Raw genomic sequence first — 23,569 nt, 5'->3', positions numbered from 1 at the left:
AGGACACCAATGTCCTGGGAGGTAGGTTTGCTAGCACTCTTCAGGGGGATTTAAACTAATTTGGCAGGGGGATGGGATCCGGACTTGTAGTCCAGCAAGTAGGCTAGCTGTTTGTCAGGATGTCCAAGAATGTAGGGAGGCTGTGGAGAAGGTAGCACTGACAGGGACTACTTGCGGACACAGAGATGGGCTCAAGTGCATATACTTCAACGCAAGGAGTATCAGAAATAAGGTGGGTGAACTTAAGGCGTGGATCGGTACCTGGGACTACGATGTTGTGGCCATCACGGAAACGTAGATAGAAGAGGGACAGGAATGCCTGTTGGAGGTTCCTGGGTACAGATGTTTCAGTAAGATTAGGGACGGTGGTAAAAAAGGAGGGGGGGAGGGTGGCGTTGTTAATTAGAAATGGTATAACGGCTGCAGAAAGGCAGTTTGAGGGGGATCTGCCTTTGGAGGTAGTATGGGCTGAAGTCAGAAATAGGAAAGGTGCAGTCACCTTGTTGGTTGTTTACTATAGGTCCCCCAATAGCAGCAGAGATGTGGAGAAACAGATTGGGAAACAGATTTTGGAAAGGTGCAAAAGCCACAGGGTAGTAGTCATGGGCGATTTCAACTTCCCAAATCTTGATTGGAAGCTCTTTAGATCAAGTAGATTGGACGGGGCGGTGTTTGTGCAGTGTGTCCAGGAAGCTTTTCTAACTCAGTATGTAGATTGTCCGACCAGAGGGGAGGCCATATTGGATTTGGTACTTGGTAACGAACTGGGACAAGTGATGGGCTTGTTAGTGGGTGAACATTTTGGTGATGGTGACCACAATTCTGTGACTTTCACCTTGGTTATGGAGAGAGATAGGTGCGTGCAACAGGGTAGGTTTTACAATTGGAGGAAGGGTAAATACGACGCTGTAAGACAGGATCTGAGGAGCATAAATTGGGAGCATAGGCTGTCAGGGAAGGATGTTGTGGAAATATGGAACTTTTTCAAGGAACAGATACGACGTGTACTTGATATGTATGTACCTGTCAGACAGGAAAGAGATGGTCGTGTGAGGGAACCTTGGTTGACGAGGGAGGTTGAATGTCTTGTAAAGAGGAAGAAGGAGGCTTACATAAGGTTGAGGAAACAAGGTTCAGACAGAGTGTTAGAGGGATACAGGATAGCCAGAAGGGAGCTGAAGAAAGGGATTAGGAGAGCTAAGAGAGGGCATGAAAAATCTTTGGCGGATAGGATCAAGGATAACCCCAAGGCATTTTATGCGTATGTGAGAAACATGAGAATGACGAGAACGAGGGTAGGTCCGATCAAGGACAGTAGTGGGAGACTGTGTATTGAGTCGGAAGAGATAGGAGGGGTCTTGAATGAGTACTTTTCTTCAGTATTTACAAACAAGAGGGACCGTATTGTTGAAGAGGAGAGTGTGAAACGGACTGGTAAGCTAGAAGAGATACTTGTTAGGAAGGAAGATGTTTTGGGCATTTTGAACAACTTGAGGATAGACAAGTCCCCCTGGCCTGACGGGATATATCCTAGGATTATGTGGGAAACAAGAGAGGAAATTGCAGAACCATTGGCAAAGATCTTTTCATCTTCACTGTCAACGGGGGTGGTACCAGGGGACTGGAGAGTGGCGAATGTTGTGCCCCTGTTCAAAAAAGGGAATATGGATAACCCCGGGAATTACAGGCCAGTTAGTCTTACTTCTGTGGTAGGCAAAGTAATGGAAAGGGTACTGAGGCATAGGATTTATGAGTATCTGGAAAGACACTGCTTGATTAGGGACAGCCAACACGGATTTGTGAAGGGTAGGTCTTGCCTTACAAGTCTTATTGAATTCTTTGAGGAGGTGACCAAGCATGTGGATGAGGGTAGAGCAGTGGATGTAGTGTACATGGATTTTAGTAAGGCATTTGAAAAGGTTCCCCATGGTAGGCTTATGCGGAAAGTCAGGAGGCATGGGATAGAGGGAAATTTGGCCAGTTGGATAGAAAACTGGCTAACTGGTCGAAGTCAGAGAGTGGTGGTAGATGGTAAATATTCAGCCTGGAGCCCAGTTACAAGTGGAGTTCCACAGGGATCAGTTCTGGGTCCTCTGCTGTTTGCAATTTTTATTAATGACTTGGAAGAGGGAGTGAAAGGGTGGGTCAGTAAATTTGCAGACGATACGAAGATTGGTGGAGTTGTGGATAGTGAGGAGGGCTGTTGTCGGCTGCAAAGAGACTTCGATATAATGCAGAGCTGGGCTGAGGAGTGGCAGATGGAGTTCAACCCTGCCAAGTGTGAGGTTGTCCATTTTGGAAGGACAAATAAGAATGCGGAATACAGGGTTAATGGTAGGGTTCTTAGTCAGGTGGAGGAACAGAGGGATCTTGGGGTCTATGTACATAGATCTTTGAAGGTTGCCACTCAGGTGGATGGAGTTTGTAAGAAGGCCTATGGTGTATTATCGTTCATTAGCGGAGGGATTGAATTCAAGAGTCATGAAGTGATATTGCAGCTGTACAGGACCTTGGTTAGGCCACATTTGGAGTACTGTGTGCAGTTCTGGTCACCTCACTTTAGGAAAGATGTGGAAGCTTTGGAGAGGATGCAGAGGAGATTTACCAGGATGTTGCCTGGAATGGAGAATAGCTTGTACGAGGATAGGTTGAGAGTGCTAGGCCTTTTCTCATTGGAACGACGAAGGATGAGGGGTGACTTGATAGAGGTTTATAAGATGATCAGGGGAATAAATAGAGTAGACAGTCAGAAACTTTTTCCCTGGGTACAACAGAGTGTTACAAGGGGACATAACTTTAAGGTGAATGGTGGAAGGTATAGGGGGGATGTCAGAGGTAGGTTCTTTACCCAGAGAGTGGTGGGGGCATGGAATGCGCTGCCTGTGGGAGTGGCAGAGTCAGAATCATTGGCGACCTTTAAGCGGCAATTGGATAGGTATATGGATGGGTATTTAAGCTAGGACAAATGTTCGGCACAACATTGTGGGCCGAAGGGCCTGTTCTGTGCTGTATTGTTCTATGTTCTATGTTCTATGTTCTATACGAGGTAATGGGACGAAGTAGATTCAAACCTGGTGAGGAGAAACTGGTTCTCTCAGGCGGTTGTGAATCTGTGGAACTCACTGCCCCAGAACGCAGTGGAGACAGAATCAATCCACAGATTCAAGAAAGAAATAGAGATGTTTCTGATGGAAAGCAGGATAAAGGGCTATGGGGAGCAGGTAGGAAAGGGGAGTTGAGATAGGATAAGATCAGCCATGATCAGATTAAATGGCTGAGCAGGCTTGAAGAACTGAATTACCAACTCCTGCTCCCAATTCCTATATTCCTGCAGCCAATATATGGATCTTTAGCACAAATCTTGGCCTCTATTATTCTTTATTATTAATACTCTGTCAGTCTTAATCTACTATTATGACTCTACTGACTTGAAGAATTATAAATGTTTGGCCAGGCGAATTGAAATCTCCAAATCCTATTGTACAAATGGAGAGTAATGGCCCAGTGATACTGTCAGTAGATTGATAATCCAGGAATCCAAGTAATGTTCTGGGGACCCAGGTTTGAATCCCACCATGGCAGCTGGTGAAATTTGAATTCAACTAAAAAAAATCTGGAATTAGAAGTCTAAGGATGACCATGAAGCCATTGTCCTTAAGAATTCCAGCTGCTGTCTGGGGAAGGAAATCTGCTGTTGTTAGTTTGGCTGGCCTGCATGTGACTCTAGACCCTTAGAATGTCGAGCAAGCCACTCAGCTCATGAGCAGCTAGGGATGGGCAATAATTGCTGACCCAGCCAACATTAATACACAATAAAACATGTAATCTGCTAAAAACAGAGGGCGGTTGTAAAAAGGAGATTATAAATAAATAAATGGCACTTTCTGAGTCTGTCGAGATGTTAAATAAATGGATACATGGTGTTTAGAAACTGGGTGAATCATGGAAATGGCTGAGTTATCTGGATAGGGTCATCATGGGTTATGTTACTAGACCAGCCATCCACAAGTTTGGGTTGTTAAACCCAATGTGAGTCAAATGTGAGTCTAAATCCGCCCCCAGATGCATTTTGAAAATTGAAGCTTCGATTTTAATTTAAAAACCATAATACTATTCCATTATTGTAAAAAGCCATCCAGTTCACTAAAGGCTTTTAGAGGTGGAAATCTCCCACCCTGACCTGGTCTGGCCTACAACTGTATTAAGTGGCCATCGGAACTGTCATCTCAGACAATATCTGGCCCATTGGGGGCTGCTTAAGGTGATGAGTTGGTCTTGAAGACATTATTCAACTCTGATTGGCTGTACATTGTATGTATATAAGACCTTGAGACAGAGGAGCAGAAATAGGCCATTCAGCCCATCAACCTTCAATGAGATCACGGCTGTTCTGACAATCCTCAATTCCACTTTCCTGCCTTTTCCCCTCAACCCTTGATTCCCTTTTACTGATTAAAAATCTGTCTACCTCAGCCTTGAATATATTGAGTCTGAGAGCAGGAGGAAGGCATTCAGCCTCTCCAAGGCTATTCTGTCACAGTTTGTCTATATCTCACTCTAATCAACCTACCTTAAATGCAATTTCTTGATACAAAAATTGTTGCCCACAAAAATCTAGCCATCACAGTCTGGAAAGCTCTGTTCTCTACCCTTCCTTTTCACATTTTAAATCCTCAGTACTTTCCTTTTTCTCTTTCTTCTTATTCATGACTTCTGTCATTAATTTAGGTGCCGTGGCATGCCAACTTATAAAACTTCAAGGTAAAAACAATGACTGCAGATGCTGGAAACCAGATTCTGGATTAGTGGTGCTGGAAGAGCACAGCAGTTCAGGCAGCATCCAAGGAGCAGTAAAATCAGGACTTCTGTTTGTTTTATAAAAATACACTCGACAATAAGTTGCCATTCTACTCTATTCCAGTTTAATCCTCCATAATCTAAAATGCAAGTGTGAAAATGACACAGGAAGCATCAGCAGTTTCACAGAGCCTACATGACAGATCACTGTCCAGTTACCCCTGTGAGAGAGGAAGTGGGACTCTACAGGAATGTCACTGAGAATCATGTTCAGCTACAATGACTCCCCACATCACAGCATACCCACGCAGCCGGCTTATAGTTAACTTTCCAATTCCCAGAACACTGGCATCCCAGTGGCTTAATGGCAACCATCAGTTTGCAGCCAAGTGCAAGTCAGGAGAGAGAGAGAAGGATATTAGGGATATTGGCACTACAATGCAGCACCTGCTTCCCAAGAGGATGGCACAGTGTCTCAGTGGTTAGCACTGCTTCCTCACAGTGCCAGGGACCCAGGCTCAATTCCAGTCTTGGGTGACTGTCTATGTGGAGTTTCAATGTTCTCCCCACGTCATAGAGTCATAGAGATGTACAGCATGGAAACAGACCCTTCGGTCCAACTCATCCATGCATGGGATTGCTCCGGGTTTCTCCCACAGTCCGAAGATATACTGGTTAGGTGGATAGGCCATGCTAAAATGCCCATAGTTTTCAGGGATGTGTAGGTTAGGTGCATTAGTCAGGGTAAACGTTGAGTAATAGGATAGGGGAATGGGTCCGGGTGGGTTAGTCTTCGGAGGGTTTGTGTAGACTTGTTGGGCTGAAGGGCCTGTTTCCACACCGTAGGGGATTCTGTGATTCACCTGAGTCATTGAGGGAGACTACAAGTGTAATTGTCCTTTCAAGATTCATGGGGAATCAGAAATTAATCTCCCTGTGGAGCCTATTGAGGGTTGGTAACAGGAAATGGCATGCCCAGCTGGAGATAAACTAGGTCCCCCTCCTCTTCCTCAGTTACCTCCTAGCCCAGGTGGTCCTTGTAGGGGGAGCACATGGTGTCCATCAACACTCTTGATGCCTTTAGGGAGAGGTGGGGACCACAGGGGACACAGTGCTTTATCTCCCTCTCCAACTTCATTCGATTTAGCTCCTTCCTGTTCTCCCTACCCTACCCCAATGTCCTCACTGTCAATGGCTCCCACTGCCCATAATGCGTTCTGTATGTAAACTTGGCTGAACCCGTGATTACTACTGCCGCTTAAAAGTTAAAAAAAACTCATGGTGCTGGGAAAGCCGTTCAGTTATGTGTGATAAGACAAAACAGACCCTTAGCCTCCTGTGATGCAGTGGTAGTGTCCCTATCTCTGAACCAGGAGGCCTGGGTTCATGCCCCACCTGCTCCAGAATTGTGTCATCGTGTATCCGAATGGGTTGACTGAAAAAAAAATGAAACAGCCCCTTCATGGGTTCATGTGGTGCAAGGGTAGTGTCCATCTCCCTGAACCAGGAGGCCTGACTTCAGGTGCCACCTACTGCAGAGATGAATAATAATACCTCTGAACAGGTCAATTAAAAATATCTATAAAACCCACCCAAGTAGTATTCCTGGTGCAGTGAGCTCAAAAATAAGATCAGTAAAATGTTTCATGCTTTCCTTCCTGAAGACAAGCCCTTGATAAGTTTGGTTGGCTGAAGAATTCCAGCATGTGTCTTGTTTGCAGTGTCTGGGTGTCCGGGAGAGGGAGCATGTGGAGAACTTTGTCCTGTTTGGCTCGCCCTGTGATAGAAAGGATATTATTAAGCTGAGAGGGTTCAGAAGTGTTTTACGAGGATGTTCCCAGGTGGGCTAGGACTTTTTTTTCACTGGAGCGTTGAAGGTTGCGGGGTGACCTTACATAGATTTACAAAACCACGAGGGCTATGGATAAAGTAATGGTGGGTGTCTTTTCCCTCGAGTAGGAGAGTTCAAAACAGGGGTGTATTTTACGGTGACAGAAGAAAGATTTAAAAAAGACACGAGGGGTGACTTGTTTCTCACAGAGCGGTTTGTGTGTGGAATGAACTGCCAGAGGAAATGGCGGATGTGGGTGCAGTTACAATGTTTAAAAGATATTTGGATACGTTCCTGCATAAGAAATGTTTGGAGGGCTATGGGCTAAGCGCAGGCAGCTGGGACTAGTTTAGTTTGAGATTCTGGTCAGCCTGGACTAGTTGGACCAAAGGGTCTGTTTCTCCAGAAGACTCTCGGTGCCTTTAGAGAGATGTAAACACCATAGTGTATGTTTTGTTTGCATTGCTTGTAATAGGCTTTGCATCTAAATATCTAATTGGCTGCAGAATATGGGTGATTTACTGGTGGCAAGTAATAGCAATTAAAAACGTCGTGATGACTTGTTGATGGGATAAAAAACCTTTCAGTTGCGGGTAAGACCATAAGACCATAAGACATAGGAGTGGAAGTAAGGCCATTCGGCCCATCGAGTCCACTCCGCCATTCAATCATGGCTGATGCGCATTTCAGCTCCACTTGCCAGCGTTCTCCCCGTAGCCCTTAATTCCTCTAGACAACAAGAACCTATCAATCTCGGCCTTGAAGACATTTAGCGTCCCGGCTTCCACTGCACTCCGTGGCAATGAATTCCACAGGCCCACCACTCTCTGGCTGAAGAAATGTCTCCGCATTTCCGTTCTGAAATGACCCCCTCTAATTCTAAGGCTGTGTCCACGGGTCCTAGTCTCCTCGCCTAACAGAAACAATTTTCTAGCATCCACCTTTTCAAAGCCATGTATTATTTTGTACGTCTCTATTAGATCTCCCCTTAATCTTCTAAACTCCAACGAATACAATCCCAGTATCCTCAGCCGTTCCTCATATGCTAGACCTGTCATTCCAGGGATCATCCGTGTGAATCTCCGCTGGACACGTTCCAGTGCCAGTATGTCCTTCCTGAGGTGTGGGGACCAAAACTGGACACAGTACTCCAAATGGGGCCTAACCAGAGCTTTATAAAGTCTTAGTAGTACATCTCTGCTTTTATATTCCAACCCTCTTGAGATAAGAGACAACATTGCATTCGCTTTCTTAATCACAGACTCAACCTGCATGTTTACCTTTAGAGAATCCTCGACTAGCACTCCCAGATCCCTTTGTGCTTTGGCTTTATTAAGTTTCTCACCATTTAGAAAGTAGTCCATTCCTATATTCTTTTTGCCAAAGTGCAAGACCTCGCACTTGCTCACGTTAAATTCCATCAGCCATTTCCTGGACCACTCTCCCAACCTGTCTAGATCCGTCTGTAGCCTCCCCACTTCCTCAGTACTACCTGCCTGTCTACCTAACTTTGTATCATCGGCAAACTTCGCTAGAATGCCCCCGGTTCCCTCATCCAAATCATTAATATATAATGCGAACAGCTGTGGCCCCAGCACCGAACCCTGCGGGACACCACTCGTCACCGGCTGCCATTCTGAAAAAGAACCTTTTATCCCAACTCTCTGCCTTCTGTTAGATAGCCAATCCTCAATCCATCCTAGCAGCTCACCTCGAACACCATGGGCCCTCACCTTGCTCAGCAGTCTCCCGTGTGGCACCTTATCAAAGGCCTTTTGAAAGTCCAGATAGACCACATCCACTGGGTTCCCCTGGTCTAACCTACTTGTTACCTCTTCAAAAAATTCCAACAGGTTTGTCAGGCATGACCTCCCTTTACTAAATCCATGTTGACTTGTTCTAATCAGACTCTGCTCTTCCAAGAATTTAGAAACCTCATCCTTAATGATGGATTCTAGAATTTTACCAACAACCGAGGTTAAGCTGATTGGCCTATAATTTTCCATCTTTTGCCTTGATCCTTTCTTGAACAAGGGGGTTACTACAGCCATCTTCCAATCGTCCGGGACCTTTCCTGACTCCAGTGACTCTTGAAAGATCTCAACCAATGCCTCTGCTATTTCCTCAGCAACCTCTCTCAGAACTCTAGGGTGTATCCCATCGGGGCCAGGAGATTTATCAATTTTAAGACTTTTTAACTTTTCTAGCACTATCTCTTTCGTAATGGCAATCATACTCAACTCAGCCCCGTGACACCCTTTAATTTTTGGGATATTACTCCTGTCTTCCACTGTGAAAACTGATGCAAAGTACTTGTTAAGTTCTCCTGCTATTTCCTTATCTCCCATCACTAGGCTCCCTGCATCAGTTTGAAGTGGCCCAATGTCTACTTTTGCCTGTCGTTTGTTTCTTATGTACTGAAAGAAACTTTTACTATTATTTCTAATATTACTGGCTAGCCTACCTTCATATTTGATCCTCTCATTTCTTATTACACTCTTTGTTATCCTCTGTTTGCTTTTGTATCCTTCCCAATCTTCTGATTTCCCACTGTTCTTAGCCACTTTATAGGATCTCTCTTTTTCTTTAATACATTTCCTGACTTCCTTTGTCAGCCAAGGTTGTCTAATCCCTCCCCGGTTAATCTTTCTTTTCTTGGGAATGAACCTCTGTACAGTGTCCTCAATTATACCTACAAACTCCTGCCATTTTTGCTCTAGTGTCTTCCCGGTTAGCCTCTGCTTCCAGTCTATTTTAGTCAGTTCCTCTCTCATGCCCTCATAATTACCTTTATGAACAATATCCAGAAGGGTAAGAACACTTCTGGATATAAAAACAAAGAGAAGCAGACTCAGGGATCGGGTATATACATTACTACTACTACTAATTAATTGTTCCAATATAGTAACATCACATCAACACATCTTTGACAAATTCAGTGAAATAGATTGTCTCACATGTAACTTTAGCAGCAGGAAGAGAACCCCAGCTTTTAGCTGTAACAGAGAGAGGAATAAAAACTTCCACATCCAGCTTTCAGACACCAGCAACTGCTGAAAGCTAAAACTAAAAAGCCTGGTTCTGTGGGAGCGTGACCCTACCCAGCCAGGCTGCTTCTATTGTTCCAACTTTATAAAAAAAACCAAAAGCCTCACAAGCTGTTTACTTTATAGGGTTTGAACACAACGCTCTCCATCTCTGTCTCAATCTTTCTTCACTAAAGGATAAAATACACCTCTTAAAGACACAATGTTGTCACAGATTGTTGATCCCCAGGGAGATGGCTGATTATTAGGGAAATTCAGGAAGGTAGAGTTATGATTAAAATCAGATCAGCCATGATCTTATTGAATGGCAGAACAAACTGGAAGGGCAGAGTGGCCTACTCTTGTTCCTTGTCTGTATGCTGTAAACTCTGTACCAGATAAATCACCCATAGAACACCTAGAAATACTTAATTAGAATAGAACATGCTAACTCAATGAACTTTGTTCTTATACCTCTTACAGTGTTGGCTCTCCTGTATGTAGTGGGTCAGTTTTGAGGTTGGATATGGTTTCGTATAGGTTGCACTTTTGAGCAGATTACCTCAACATTGGACTCGATACTAACTCAGAGCACTGAGACAAAGACAGAAACTGCTGGAGAAACTCGGCAGATCTGGCAGTATCAGCGAAGAGAAAGCAGAGTTAACATTTTGGGTCCAACGACCCTTCTTCAGAACTGATTGTAGCTGGATAAGTCATTGCCAGTCCTGTTAAGTTCTTTCAGCGATTTTGGGTTTTGTTTCTGATTTCCAGCACCCACAGTTCTTTGGATTTTGTTTGTTTTGTGCCAGAGAGATCTGATGCGGTCTGGGTCAGAGGGTGGCAGAGTGGGATTTGGAGTTGTGATCCCAGCAAGAATCCTGGAACTGAACAGGAACCTCTGCTCCGGGGGTTTGGAATGGTGGGTGAGGCATTTGGATGGAGAGTGGTCCGTTTCTCTCTTCGATCCCAGCATAAAAGTCTCACCCCTTCCCTTGCTAAAAAAAATAATTACCCAACAAATAACACAAAGTTGATGAGGGCCAATTGACTCGAAGCCCTCACACCGCAGGTTCAGCTGTTACATAATTCATTTCCCAGCGATTGCATTTTTCAAAATAAGATTTGCATTCTCTTTTCAATAAGGAACATCCAATCTGTGTGATTGAATATGACCAGTGCATGTTTACTCCTAAGGCAGCTTATCCATTATTTAATGGTCCTGTGGTTTGTGCTGTGACAGCTCCTGTTGCAAAATGAGAACATATTCCATTCTCCACTAACTCATCTCCTCCCTGAACCAGATTCCTGTGGCTGTGGATAAATCAATTGCCAAGACTTTCACCAACCTAAGAGTATGTAAGCACATCCTACCCTCTCGGGAGTGAGCCAAGATTTATACGCAAATTAAAATCGAAGACACAAGTGAAGAGTCGGTCTTCTGAAGAGTTGGTCTTCGAAGTTGGTCTGATCAAAATAAATGCTGTGATGGATTCGGCTTTGCATCTATCACATGACAATATTTTCCCTGAATTTCACGTCTTACTTGGGATGTTCTGAGGATGTGAATGGGTGTTGTACAAATTCCAGCTCTCTCTGTTTCTACACCTCATGACACCTTCACTGACATCGAATCAGAGAATAATATAGTGCAGAAGGAGAAGGAGATCCTTCAGCCCATCATGTCCCCTTGACTAGAGTATTCTCATGATTCCACCTTACTGCCCTATCCATACAGCCCTGGATTGAATTCAGTTGAATTGAATTTATTGTCATGTGTACTGAGGCACAGTGAAAAGCTTTGTCTCGCGAGTAATACAGGCAGATGACAGAGTTAAGTAAAGCATAGATAAGTAAATAATAGGTAAACAGCAGCAAAAAACCAAAACACAGAATGTTAAGAGTTTTTGAATCCATTCAGTATTCTAACAACAGTAGGTATAAACTACTTGATCTGTCAGGGATTTAAGGCAGGAAAGTGGATATGAGGAATACTGGATCAGCCTACTGAATGGTGGAGCTGGTTCCATAGGCCTACTCTTGTTCCCATTCCTTATGGTCTTATAGACCTTGAGAGTGTCCATACTCCCCTCTACAAGTGGAAAATGAACATAGAATATTGAACAGTACAGGCCCTTTGATGTTGTGCCGACCTTTTATCCTACTCTAAGGTCAAACTACATACCCTTCATTTTCCTATCGTCCATGTGCCTATCGAAGAGTCCTTTAAATATCCCTAATGTATCCGACTGTACTACTGCTGCTGGCAATGCATTCCACACACCCACCACTCTCTGAGTAAAGAACCGACCTCTGACATCTCCCCTAAACCTTCTTCCCATCACCATAGCACCATATGAGGATGATGGACACTGACCCTGACAGCTGGGGGACAGTCACCGATGGCCAGGACTTCTGGAGGGTGACTGAAAGGTCATTGGAAACAAAAAGCTCAGCTGCTGAGAAGAGGGACCCAGAGAAAACCAAGACCAGAGCAACCCACATCTTCCCAGCCCAGTGTCTCCCTCTGCAGCAACTAAAGCAGAGACTGCCCTTTCAGATGGGGCTCCACACCAGATGATGTTTAACACAGAGTTAACCACCACAGGGCACTTGATGATCTTATGAAATGGACGCCGGCCACCAATTTAAATCCATGTCCTCGTCTGATCAAAGTTAAAAATCACACAACACCAGGTTATAGTCCAACAGGTTTAATTGGAAGCACTAGCTTTCAGAGTGCCACTCCTTCATCCGAAAGCTAGTGTGCTTCCAATTAAATCTGTTGGACTATAACCTGGTGTTGTGTGATTTTTAACTTTGTACACCCCAGTCCAACACTGGCATCTCCAAATCAATACTCTTCTGATCAAACACCTATGAGTGGAAATAGTTTCTTTCTGTTTAATCTTTCCAGAAACCTTCATGATTCCACTCTCTTCACATGCACGAAGGTCTCTCTTCCCTAGCACCAGGGAAATGAACATTGTCAAAAACCCACTGCCAAACAGACATTGACAAAATATGGACATTGACACTGGCCAGAATGGAACCAAACTCTAGCCGCTTCTTACTCTTGAGTGAGACGTAGTCACCTAACCCCCTTCATGCATTCTCTTATTTGTAACAGCTAGAAAAATTCTCCTTCAATTCACCAGCGTAACCTCAAAATGCAGTCAATTCAAAATCTATAGGTATTTATTTCCAGATTCGGAAGTGGAAGTTACATCACCAGTCAAAGTTAGATTAGATTTCTTACAGTGTGGAAACAGGCCCTTCAGCCCTACTAGTCCACACCAACCCTCCATCCAAAGAGTAATCTGTCCAGAGCCATTCCCCATATTTACCCCTGACTAATCACCTAACTCTATGGGCAATTTAACATGGCCAATTCACCTGACCTGCACATCTTTGGACTGTGGGAGGAAACCAGAACATCTGGATGAAATCCACACAGACACAGGGAGAATGTGCAAACTCCACACAGACAGTCACCCTGAGGCTGGGATCAAACCCAGGTCCCTTGCGCTGTGAGGCAGCAGTGCTAACCACTGAGCCACCGTGCTATCAAGTCTCTCTCACTGCCTCATAGCCAGTCCTCTGGCAAAAGCCACACCGCCTGTTCAAGACTGCACTCTTTCACTGCAGATACCACATGTCCTACTGAGGTATTTCCAGTATTATCTGATTTTATATCACAGCACAAGGTAATACTTGGTTTTGACTGAAAGATATCACTGTTGGCAGTACAGCACTCCGATGGTGTGTATGACAATAGTATGGCTTTAAGAGGTATACTTTGTCCTGGCTTCTTTAATGATAAGACATTGAGACAGAAGTGCCAAGTGGTCAGTTCTAAGCCAATAAAGCAAACAGCTTGTGAGATCTTGGGGTTTTTTTTTAAAAAGGTTGAAACAAAAGAAGCAGCCTGAAGGGTGGGTCAAGCTGCCACAGAACCAGGATTTTAGTTTAGCTTTCAGTAGCTGTTGGGATTTGGAAGCTGCTATATATCTCTCAGTGCTACAACAAAATGCTTGAGTTCTTTCTCTCTGTATCTCAGCGTTTCTCTTGATGTTCTTTCCTTCTGAACTGGAGAATTACATGTGAAAATCTATTTAACTGAATTTGCCTTTGCCAAGGGTGTGTTTATATGATGTTACTATATTGGAACAACTAACCAGTGGTAACTAATTTTTATTAACTTGTTAAATATTTTGATAGTTAGTTAAGCTAATTTTTTAAAATTTCCTATTTTGTCCATTATTTAATTGGAGTGTAAGAATAAAGTGTGTTTTGCTTCACGCCTGGTAGTTTGAACACTCGAACTGCATCCAGAACACAACACACTTACCTTTAAAATAAGGTCAAATTGGGGTCAAGGCTACCTTCTTTGTATATTATGAGGGGTTTTGGTCTGGTCCATAACAAGCATCAGCCCACAGCACGCACACACATTACTGGGAGAAGGGACTTGAACCCAGAAATAATCCAATACAAAGTGGAATGCTATCCATTGGACCAAAGCTGGGCAAACAAGGGGAAATATACCGAGCTAATCTTCCCAGTGATTGCTCTCTGTGAATGGCCCACATATTGATCACTAGCTTTTATTCCAATAATGGAGGTGCAGACAAAACTCTGGGAGAGGTGTAGCTGCAACGTTTTCCCCCAGTATCCCACAACTAAACTACAGGAAAAGGTGAGAACAATCTTTGAACCAAGGTACAGGAGAATCGAAAGAGAAACATTGGAAAGTCCTGGAAATAGAAGAGAACACTGTGTTGAATTCAAGTTGAACCTTGATGTAAAGAAATGGCACAGGTTAGGGAAAGGCAGAGCACATTACAAACCGACGTGGCTGGGGTAGGGATTACTCTCGACTCTCTGTCAGAAGGTTCCAGGTTCAGGTCTCCCTCCAGGATGAGCACAGTAATTAAGGCTGTAGTGCTGAGGGAGTGCTACACTGTTGGATGTTCTGTCTGATCCAAGCTCAGGTAGATGTAAAGTAGCTGAGGCACAGCTACTCCTGGAAGAAGGTGCCCTGGTCAATAGTAAACCCTCAATCAACGACATAAAACATGGTTGTATGTGTTACAATGGCAGTCAATACTAGTCTGTGGTCGGGGTAGTTTGCTGCCTCTTTGTTTGGTGGGGTTCCAGGGCATATTATGACAGCAGTGATAGAGAAAAAAACATGAGCTTTTGACCTCGGTATTATAGTGGTTAATGTCCCGACCTGTCACGTGGGAGACCGGGGATCAGTTCCCTGTGAGGGAAAACCCAAGCATTTAGGGAGTTTTCAGTGAACAGACACTTTTCATTTAGGGTGGCAGGGTGGCATGGTGGCTCAGTGGTTAGCACTGGTGCCTCACAGTGCCAGGGACCCGGGTTTGATTCCAGCCTTGGGCGACTGTCTGTGTGGAGTTAGCACGTTCTCCCCCGTGTCTGCGTGGGTTTCCCTCCAGGTGCTCCGTTTCCACCCACAATCCAAGGATGTGTAGGTTAGGAGAATTAGCCATACTAAATTGCCCACAGAAGATAGGGATGTGTAGGTTAGGTGCATTGGTCAGGGGTAAACGTAGGGGAATGGGTCTGGGTGGCATTCTCTTCGAGTGTCAGTGTGGACCTGTTGGGCTAATGGCCTGTTTCCACACTGTAGGGATTCTATGCTTCTCTGGGCAAATCTTAATAAGAAAAAGCACTGATCTGAAACAAGATGTTTACTGCATGACACTAAGATTGTTACAAAATGTCTGCAGAGACCTAGGTTATAGGTTTTCATTCTGCAAGACTCTTCAGTTGTTTTAGCTTTCCCCATTCTGTCTTCAAATATTGTCTGGAGCTCGATGCAGGCAGTCTCCTTCCTATTGGAAGGATGTCATGAAACATGGAAGAGTTCAGAAAAGATTTACAAGGATGTTGCCAGGGTTGGATGGTCTGAGCTACAGGGAGAGGCTGAACAGGCTGGGGCTGTTTTCCCTGGAGCATCAGAGGCTGAGGGTTGACCTTATAGAGATTTACAAAATTATAAGGGGTATGGATAGGGTAAGTAGGCAAAGTCTTTTCCCTTGGGTGGGGGAGTCCAGAACTAGAGGGTTTAGGGTGAGAGGGGAAAGATATAAACGAGACCTACAGGGAAACTTTTTCACACAGACTTTGATGTGTGTATGGAATGAGCTGCCAGATGAAGTGATGGAGGCTGATACAATTATGACATTTAAAAGGTATCTGGATGTGTGTATGAATAGGAAGGGGTTAGAGGGATATGGGCCAAGTGCTGACAAATGGGACTAGATTAGATTAGATTAGATTAAATTAGATATCTGGTCGGCGTGGGTGAATTGGACCAAAGGGTCTGTTTCTGTGCTGTACATCTCTATGACTCTATGACTTTATTAACCCCTTCAGAACCATTGTTGTGTGCAAATTGTCTGTCTTTCTCACTGTATAACTCTACTTCATTAAACAGAATAGTATTGCCTGGAAAGAGATTTCATATGTTGTAAAAGGTGCAATATAAATGCAAGCCTTTCTTTTTAAGTTTATCTTTTCAAACCCAACCTTAGCATTGAAGCACAGCCCCCCAGCCCCCAGTGCATTGCAGAGAGGGCTCTGTGCTTGGAAGCATGGTGTTTTGAGACTCTACCTATGACCTCAGGTGAATGAATAAGATCTCCTCTTCGCTAACCAAACCAACCAGGGAGTTTTCTCAATATTGTAGACAATACTCAAGGCTATCAGGCATCTACAGCACCTCCACGCCCACAACCACTGCCATCTAGAAGGACAAGGGCAGCATATACAGTATATGGGAACACTGCCACATCCTCCAAGCCATTCACCATCCTGACTTCGTAATATATCGCCGTTTTTTCATTGTCGCTGGGTCAAAATCCTGGAATTCCCTCCCTAAAGGCATTGTGGGTCTATCAGTGCAGTGATTCAAGAAAGCAGCTCACTATCACCTTCTCAAGGGGCAACTAGGGACGGGGCAATAAATGGTGGCCCAGCCAGCAACGCCCACCGTTCCATAAATGAATAAATAAAAGATCAGTACCCATCAACAGCTTCTTCATCTCCCTGACCGATTGCAGGATCTTGCTGTGCACATACTGATTGCCAGGTTTGTGAACAAAGCAGCAATAACACCCAGACACATGCGGGCTCCGAAACGGTTCCACACAGAAATGCCAAGTGATGGACTGCAGGAAGCTACACTTAGGAAAAGGCACACTCAGTAATTAACAGTACATCCCACTCTTTATAGCACTGAATTAATCTTACACATCCATCTCTCAGTGAATGCCGAACACAAAACATGAATCTTTCATTACTACAAGGACACCAGCCTTCACTCCCTGAATTCAGAGTAATTGGAATTGCTTCCTACTTGTGTATTTTAATTAGCTTAGATTTGATATTCATTATTTGCTTCATGTTTTATCAGGTCTGTCACACAATTAGTGATGCCCTCCCTCCCATATGTTTCTCCACACTAGCATCTGTCCTGAGTTTTACAGCGTTCTATTACCCCTCTACTTTCCCACAGGGGTAGGGGGAGGTGCAGTTAACCAACAAAGGATTGTCATTGTTGAACCACTGCCAACACAGAAAGGTGAAATACTACAGAGGTTACGGCTGATCCAATATTGCTCACATCCACTTTGCCACGGTCTCTCTATAACACCCAATTCTCCACTGGATCAAGAATCTATCTCTTTTAGCCTTAAATGTCCACAAGGACTCTGCCCCCAACAGTGGAAGGAGTTCCAGAGACTCACGAGCTTCTGAGACCCTTTAGAGCAGAGGCAGGGAGGGATTTCTTCAGCCAGAGGGTGGTGAATCTGTGGAACTCCTTGCGTATTTAAGACAAAGATAGATATTGGTAAAGGGATTAAGGGTTATGGGGAGAAAGCAGGAGAACGAGGTTGAGCAACATATCAGCCATAATTGAAAGTCAGAGCTGACTCAATGGACTGAAAGGCCTAAATCTGCTCCTATATCTTACTGTGTTATGGTCAAATATTGCTGTTTAATGTCTCTTTAAACCATAACCAGGGGTTCCTCGTGAATCCACATTACATTGTCACTGTGTACTTTCTACCTGGTCCTGTCGACGGCTCCCCAGCCTCCCCTCTGTTTCCTAATCAGGATCTGTGCCAATGACCTTGACCTCTTACCTCTGATGTGAACCCCGACCCGGAAGTTGACATTGACATTGCGAATGGTCTTCTCCACCAGGATGTAGTACCACTGCTGCCAGAATGGAGTGCCGTCATGCAGCTCACAGAGCCACTGGTCCCGGCAGTCAGTCCGGCTGGAGTTGTGGAGTGGCGGGGCCTTCGGCCTGACCTTCAGCACCACTGGGCAGCCCCTCACTGTCCTGTTACTGTTACTGCAGTCTGAGAGCTGCACGGTCACTCGCGAGCTGTAGCTTGGTACAAAAACCCTGAGGGGGAAACACAAGGGGGAAACTCAGAGGAAGGGAGATGAGACAGAGAGCAGATAGCTTCAGATGCACGTCTAAATGAGACCCTGTCAGCTTCCCCCTGCAACATCGGAAGAGGAGCAACCCCCTTTGAACGAGCTCCTCAATTCGATCGGCACATAATTACATCATGACAACACAAGGTGATCCTGAAGGCAGGAAGTGACAAAGATGATTGATGAGGACAGGTCAATAGATGTTGTCTGGATTAGTGGTGCTGGAAGAGCACAGCAGTTCAGGCAGCATCCAAAGGAGCAGCGAAATCGACGTTTTGGGCAAAAGCCCTTCATCAGGAATAAAGGCAGTGAGCCTGAGGCATGGAGAGATAAGTTAGAGGAGGGTGGGGGTGGGGAGAAAGTAGCATAGAGTACAATGAGTGAGTGGGGGAGGGGATGAAGGTGATAGGTCAGGGAGGAGAGGGTGGAGTGGATAGGTGGAAAAGGAGATAGGCAGGTAGGACAAGTCCGGACAAGTCATGGGGACAGTGCTGAGCTGGAAGTTTGGAACTCGGGTGAGGTGGGGGAAGGGGAAATGAGGAAACTGTTGAAGTCCACATTGATGCCCTGGGGTTGAAGTGTTCCGAGGCGGAAGATGAGGCGTTCATCCTCCAGGCGTCTGGTGGTGAGGGAGCAGCGGTGAAGGAGGCCCAGGACCTCCATGTCCTCGGCAGAGTGGGAGGGGGAGTTGAAATGTTGGGCCAAGGGGCAGTGTGGTTGATTGGTGCGGGTGTCCCGGAGATGTTCCCTAAAGCGCTCTGCTAGGAGGTGCCCAGTCTCCCCAATGTAGAGGAGACCACATCGGGAGCAACGGATACAATAAATGATATTAGCGGATGTGCAAGTAAAACTTTGATGGATGTGGAAGGCTCCTTTAGGGCCTTGGATAGAGGTGAGGGAGGAGGTGTGGGCGCAAGTTTTACAGTTCCTGCAGTGGCAGGGGAAAGTGCCAGGATTGGAGGGTGGGTTGTAGGGGGGCGTGGACCTGACCAGGTAGTCATGGAGGGAACGGTCTTTGCGGAAGGCGGAAAGGGGTGGGGAGGGAAATATATCCCTGGTAGCGGGGTCTGTTTGGAGGTGGCGGAAATGTCGGCAGATAATTTGGTTATCAGGACTTTAGCAGGGCCTTTGACAAGGTCCCTCATGACAGGCTGATACACAAGGTGATGTCACATGGGATCCCCGGAGAGCTGGCTTCATTGGAAGGTTGTTTTTTTCTGACTGGAGATCTGTGAGCGGTGGTGTTCTGCAGGGATCAGTGCTAGACCCCTGTTGTTTATAACATATGTAAATGTTTTGGAAGAGAATGTTGGTGGTCTGATTAATAAGTTCACAGACAACACAAAGATTGGGGGAGCTTTGGACAGTGAAGATACAGCAGGATCTAGATAGGCTGGAGACATGTGTGGAGAAATGGCAGATGGAATTTAATCTGGACAATTGTGAGGTTGTCCATTTTCGAAGATCAAATGCAGAAGGGAGGTGTAGAGTAAATGATAGAATCCTTAATAGAATTAAATATAAAGGATCTAGGCGTACAGGTCCACAGGTCAAGCCCACTGACTCCCACAGCTACCTAGACTACACCTCCTCCCACCCTACCTCCTGTAAAAACACCATCCCTTATTTCCAGTTCTTCTGCCTCCACTGTATCGGTTCCCAGGATGACCAATTCAATCTTAGAAAATCCCAGATGGCCTCCTTCTTCCAAGATCGCAATTTCCCTTCCCACACAGTCAACGATGCCCTACAACCTATCTCCTTCACTTCCCATGAAAGACCATTCCCTCCGCGACTCCCTCATTAGGTCCACACTGCCTCCACACCCCCCACCAGCCCGCACCCCACTCCTGGCACCTTTCCCTGCCGCCACAGGAAGTGCAAAACCTGCGCCCACACCTCCCTCCTCACCTCTGTCCAAGGCCCCAAAGGATCTTTCCAGATCCAACAGAAATCTACCTGTACCTCGACCAATGTCATCCATTGTGTCCGTTGCACCCGATGTGGTCTCCTCTACATCGGGGAGACAGGACGCCTCCTTGCAGATTGTTTCAGAGAACATCTCTGGGATGCCTACACTCACCAACCCCACCACCGTGTGGCTGAACACTTCAACTCCCCCTCCCACTCCGACAAGGACATGCAGGTCCTGGGCCTCTTCCATTGCCAAACCCTTACCACCTGACGCCTGGAGGAAGAACACATCATATTCCACCTTGGAACTCTGCAACCACGTGGGATTAACGTGGATTTCACCAGTTTTCTCATTTCCCCTCCCTCTATGTTAACTCAAGCCAAAGCCTCCAACTCAGCACCGCCCTCTTGACCTGTCCATAGCCTTTCCCATCTATCCACTCCACTCTCCTCTCCAACCTCTCACCTTCTCCCCCACCTTCATCCACCTATCACATTCTCAGCTGCCTTCTCCCAGCCCCACCCCCCTCCCATTTATCTCTCAGCCCCCTAGCCGACAAGCCTCATTCCTGATGAAGGACTTAGGCCGGAAATGTCGATTCTCCTGCTCCTCGATGTTGCCTGACCTGCTGTGGTTTTCCAGCACCACACTCTCGACCCTGAAAGTGACAACACCAATTGATAAGATGGTCAAGGAGGAATATGCAATGACTGCCTTCATCAGCTGGGGCACTGAGTATAATAATATTAGATTAGATTAGATTAGATTAGATTACTTACAGTGTGGAAACAGGCCCTTCGGCCCAACAAGTCCACACCGGCCCGCTGAAGCGTAACCCACCCATACCCCTACATCTACATCTACCCCATACCTAACACTATGGGCAATTTAGCATGGCCAATTCACCTGACCTGCACATCTTTGGACTGTGGGAGGAAACCGGAGCACCCGGAGGAAACCCACGCAGACACGGGGAGAATGTGCAAACTCCACACAGTCAGTCGCCTGAGGCAGGAATCGAACCCAGGTCTCTGGTGCTGTGAGGCAGCAGTGCTAACCACTGTGCCACCGTGCCGCTGTATATAATTTTAGTTCAGCCACAGTTGGAATATTGATTCCAGTTCTGCTCACCACACTACCAAAAGGATGTGGAGATTTTAGGGCAGGTACAGAAATGGCTTACCAGGATGTTTGGAGGGTATTAGCTGTGAGGAGAGATTGGACAAACTTGCTTTGTTTTCACTTGAGCATCAAAGAGTGAGGGGCAATCTACTGGAAGTTTACAGAGGTATGGATAGAATGGAAAATCTGAATCTTTTCCCCAGGGCAGACATGTTAATTACTAGGGGACATAGGTTTAAGGTAAAAGGGGGAATATTTAAAGGAGATCTGAGGGAGGTAAACCTTTTCCGCAGAGGATGCACTGCCAGAGGAAGTGATGGAGAAGGATAAAAGAGACATGTTGACAGATACATGAGTAAGTAGGGAACAGAGGGATACAAACAGTGTAGAGGCAAAAGGCTTTTAGTTTAGGAAGGTGTGGTGTGTTGGTGCAGCATTAGTGGGCCGAAGGGCCTGTTCCTGTGCTATACTGTTCTTGGTTCTTTGTTCTAATCCCTAATTTGAGATGTGCAACACATCCCGTGGAAGAATAAGTTGAGGTAACTCCAGATAATCTGCTGTTCGATGGAGCGTAAACACACAGCATTCACAAGACAGGTATCCACAGTGGGACCAGGCAAGCAGGCAGACAGATGCTTATCTGGTTAGTGATCGACTGGGAAAAGGGGAGGTGCAACGAGACCTGGGTATCCTTGTACACCAGTCACTGAAAGTAAGCATGGAGGGGGTGAAGAAAGGAAATGGTACGTTGGCCTTCACCGCAAGAGAATTTGAGTACTGAAGCAGGAATGTCGTGCTACAACTGTACATGGCCTTCTGGCTATGGAGGGAGTGTGACAAAGGATTACCAGACCAATTTTTGGGATGGCTGGTTCAGTTAGGACAGTATTCATAGAGTTTAGGAGAATGAAAGTGGGGTAATTACATAGAAGCCCATAAAATTCTTACAGGGCTCGACAGGGTCAATGCAGGAAGGATGTTCCCAATGACCAGAGAGTCCAGAACCACGGGGATCACAGTCCTAGTATTAGGAGTAGGCCATTTCAGACCGAGATGAGGAGAGATGTCTTCACTCAGAGAGTGGTGAATTGTAGAACTTACTTCTGCAGAAAACTTTCAAGGACAAATTATTGCATAATTTCAAGGAATGAGATCCATCCTTAAGGCGAAAGGATCAAAGGGCATGAGAAGAAATTGGGAACAGAATACTGAGTTGGATGATCAGCCAATGATTGTATTAAATGTTGGAGCAGGTTCAAACGGCCAAATACCCAACTCCTGCTCCTAGTTTCTCTGTTTCGGTATTTCTAGGTAACTCCCTCAGCTCCTTCCAAAATTGCATTAGGACTTTTTAATGATCATCTGAGAATCATAGAGTCACACAACAGGAAACAGACCCTTCAGCCCATCTCATCCATACCAACCATGCTCCTAAACTAATCTAGTCCAATTTGTCTGCATTAGGCCCAGATCCCTCTAAACCTTTGCTATTCATGTACCTGTCCAAATGTCTTTCAAAAGTTGTAACTGTAGCTGGATCCATTACTTCCTCTGGCAGCCTCTCAGGTCCATTTTAATTTTTTTTCTTCTTACCTTAAAATATGCTGCCTAGCTTTGAACTCCCCAACCCAATGGAGAGGACATTTTCTAATCACCTTATCCATGCTCCTCATGGTTTTATAATGCTGTATAAGGTCACCCCTCAACCTCCTATGGTCCAATGAAAAATGTCCCAGTCTGTCCATTCACTCATTAAAACTCAAACCCTCTAGTCACAGCAACACCCTGGTAAATCTTTTCTGAACCCTCTCTAATTTAATAATATTCTTCCTTTAAGATCAGAACTGTACACAGTACTCCAAAAGAAGCCTCACCAACGTCCTGTACACCCCCAATATAACATCCCAACTTCTATACTGAATGACCTGAGCAATGAAGGCAAGTGTGCTAAATACCTTTTTAACCACTCTATCTACCTGTGAGGCAAATTTCAAAGAACTATGTACCTGAACCTCTAGGTCTCTCAGTTCAACTACACTATCTAGGGTCCGACCATTAACTGTATAAGTTCTCCCCTTGTTTGTTTTACCAAAATGCAATACCTCACATTTAGCCAAATTAAATTTCATCTTCCAACCCTTAGCCCATTGGCCCAATTGATCAAGATTCCTTTGTAACCTTCTTTGATGTTGACTATACCACCAATTTTGGTGTCATCTGCAAGTTTACTGACCATCCAAATTCTCATCCAAATTGTTTATATGAATGACAACCAACAGTGGACCCAGCACTGACCCCTGCAGGACATTACAGGCCATAGGCCTCCAGTCCAAAAAACAATTTCCACCGTCTGTCTCCTATCATCAAGCCAATACCGTATCCAACTGGCAAGTC

General features: G+C 45.3%; 1 protein-coding gene across 1 annotated transcript in view; it reads right to left on the bottom strand.

Moving 5' to 3' along the window:
* The window catches only part of tmem8b (transmembrane protein 8B), a 130,988-nt gene that overhangs the window by 42,975 nt on the left and 64,444 nt on the right, over nucleotides 1-23,569 (bottom strand). The window contains exon 5 of the mRNA XM_072593570.1: nucleotides 17,835-18,103. Coding sequence (XP_072449671.1) covers nucleotides 17,835-18,103 — 269 coding nt within the window. The remainder of the gene's footprint in view (nucleotides 1-17,834; nucleotides 18,104-23,569) is intronic.

This window comes from Chiloscyllium punctatum, chromosome 2, assembly GCF_047496795.1.
Source record: "Chiloscyllium punctatum isolate Juve2018m chromosome 2, sChiPun1.3, whole genome shotgun sequence".
Taxonomy (NCBI): domain Eukaryota; kingdom Metazoa; phylum Chordata; class Chondrichthyes; order Orectolobiformes; family Hemiscylliidae; genus Chiloscyllium; species Chiloscyllium punctatum.
Note: the sequence above shows the minus strand (reverse complement) of the source record. Positions and strands in the feature narration are given on the sequence as shown.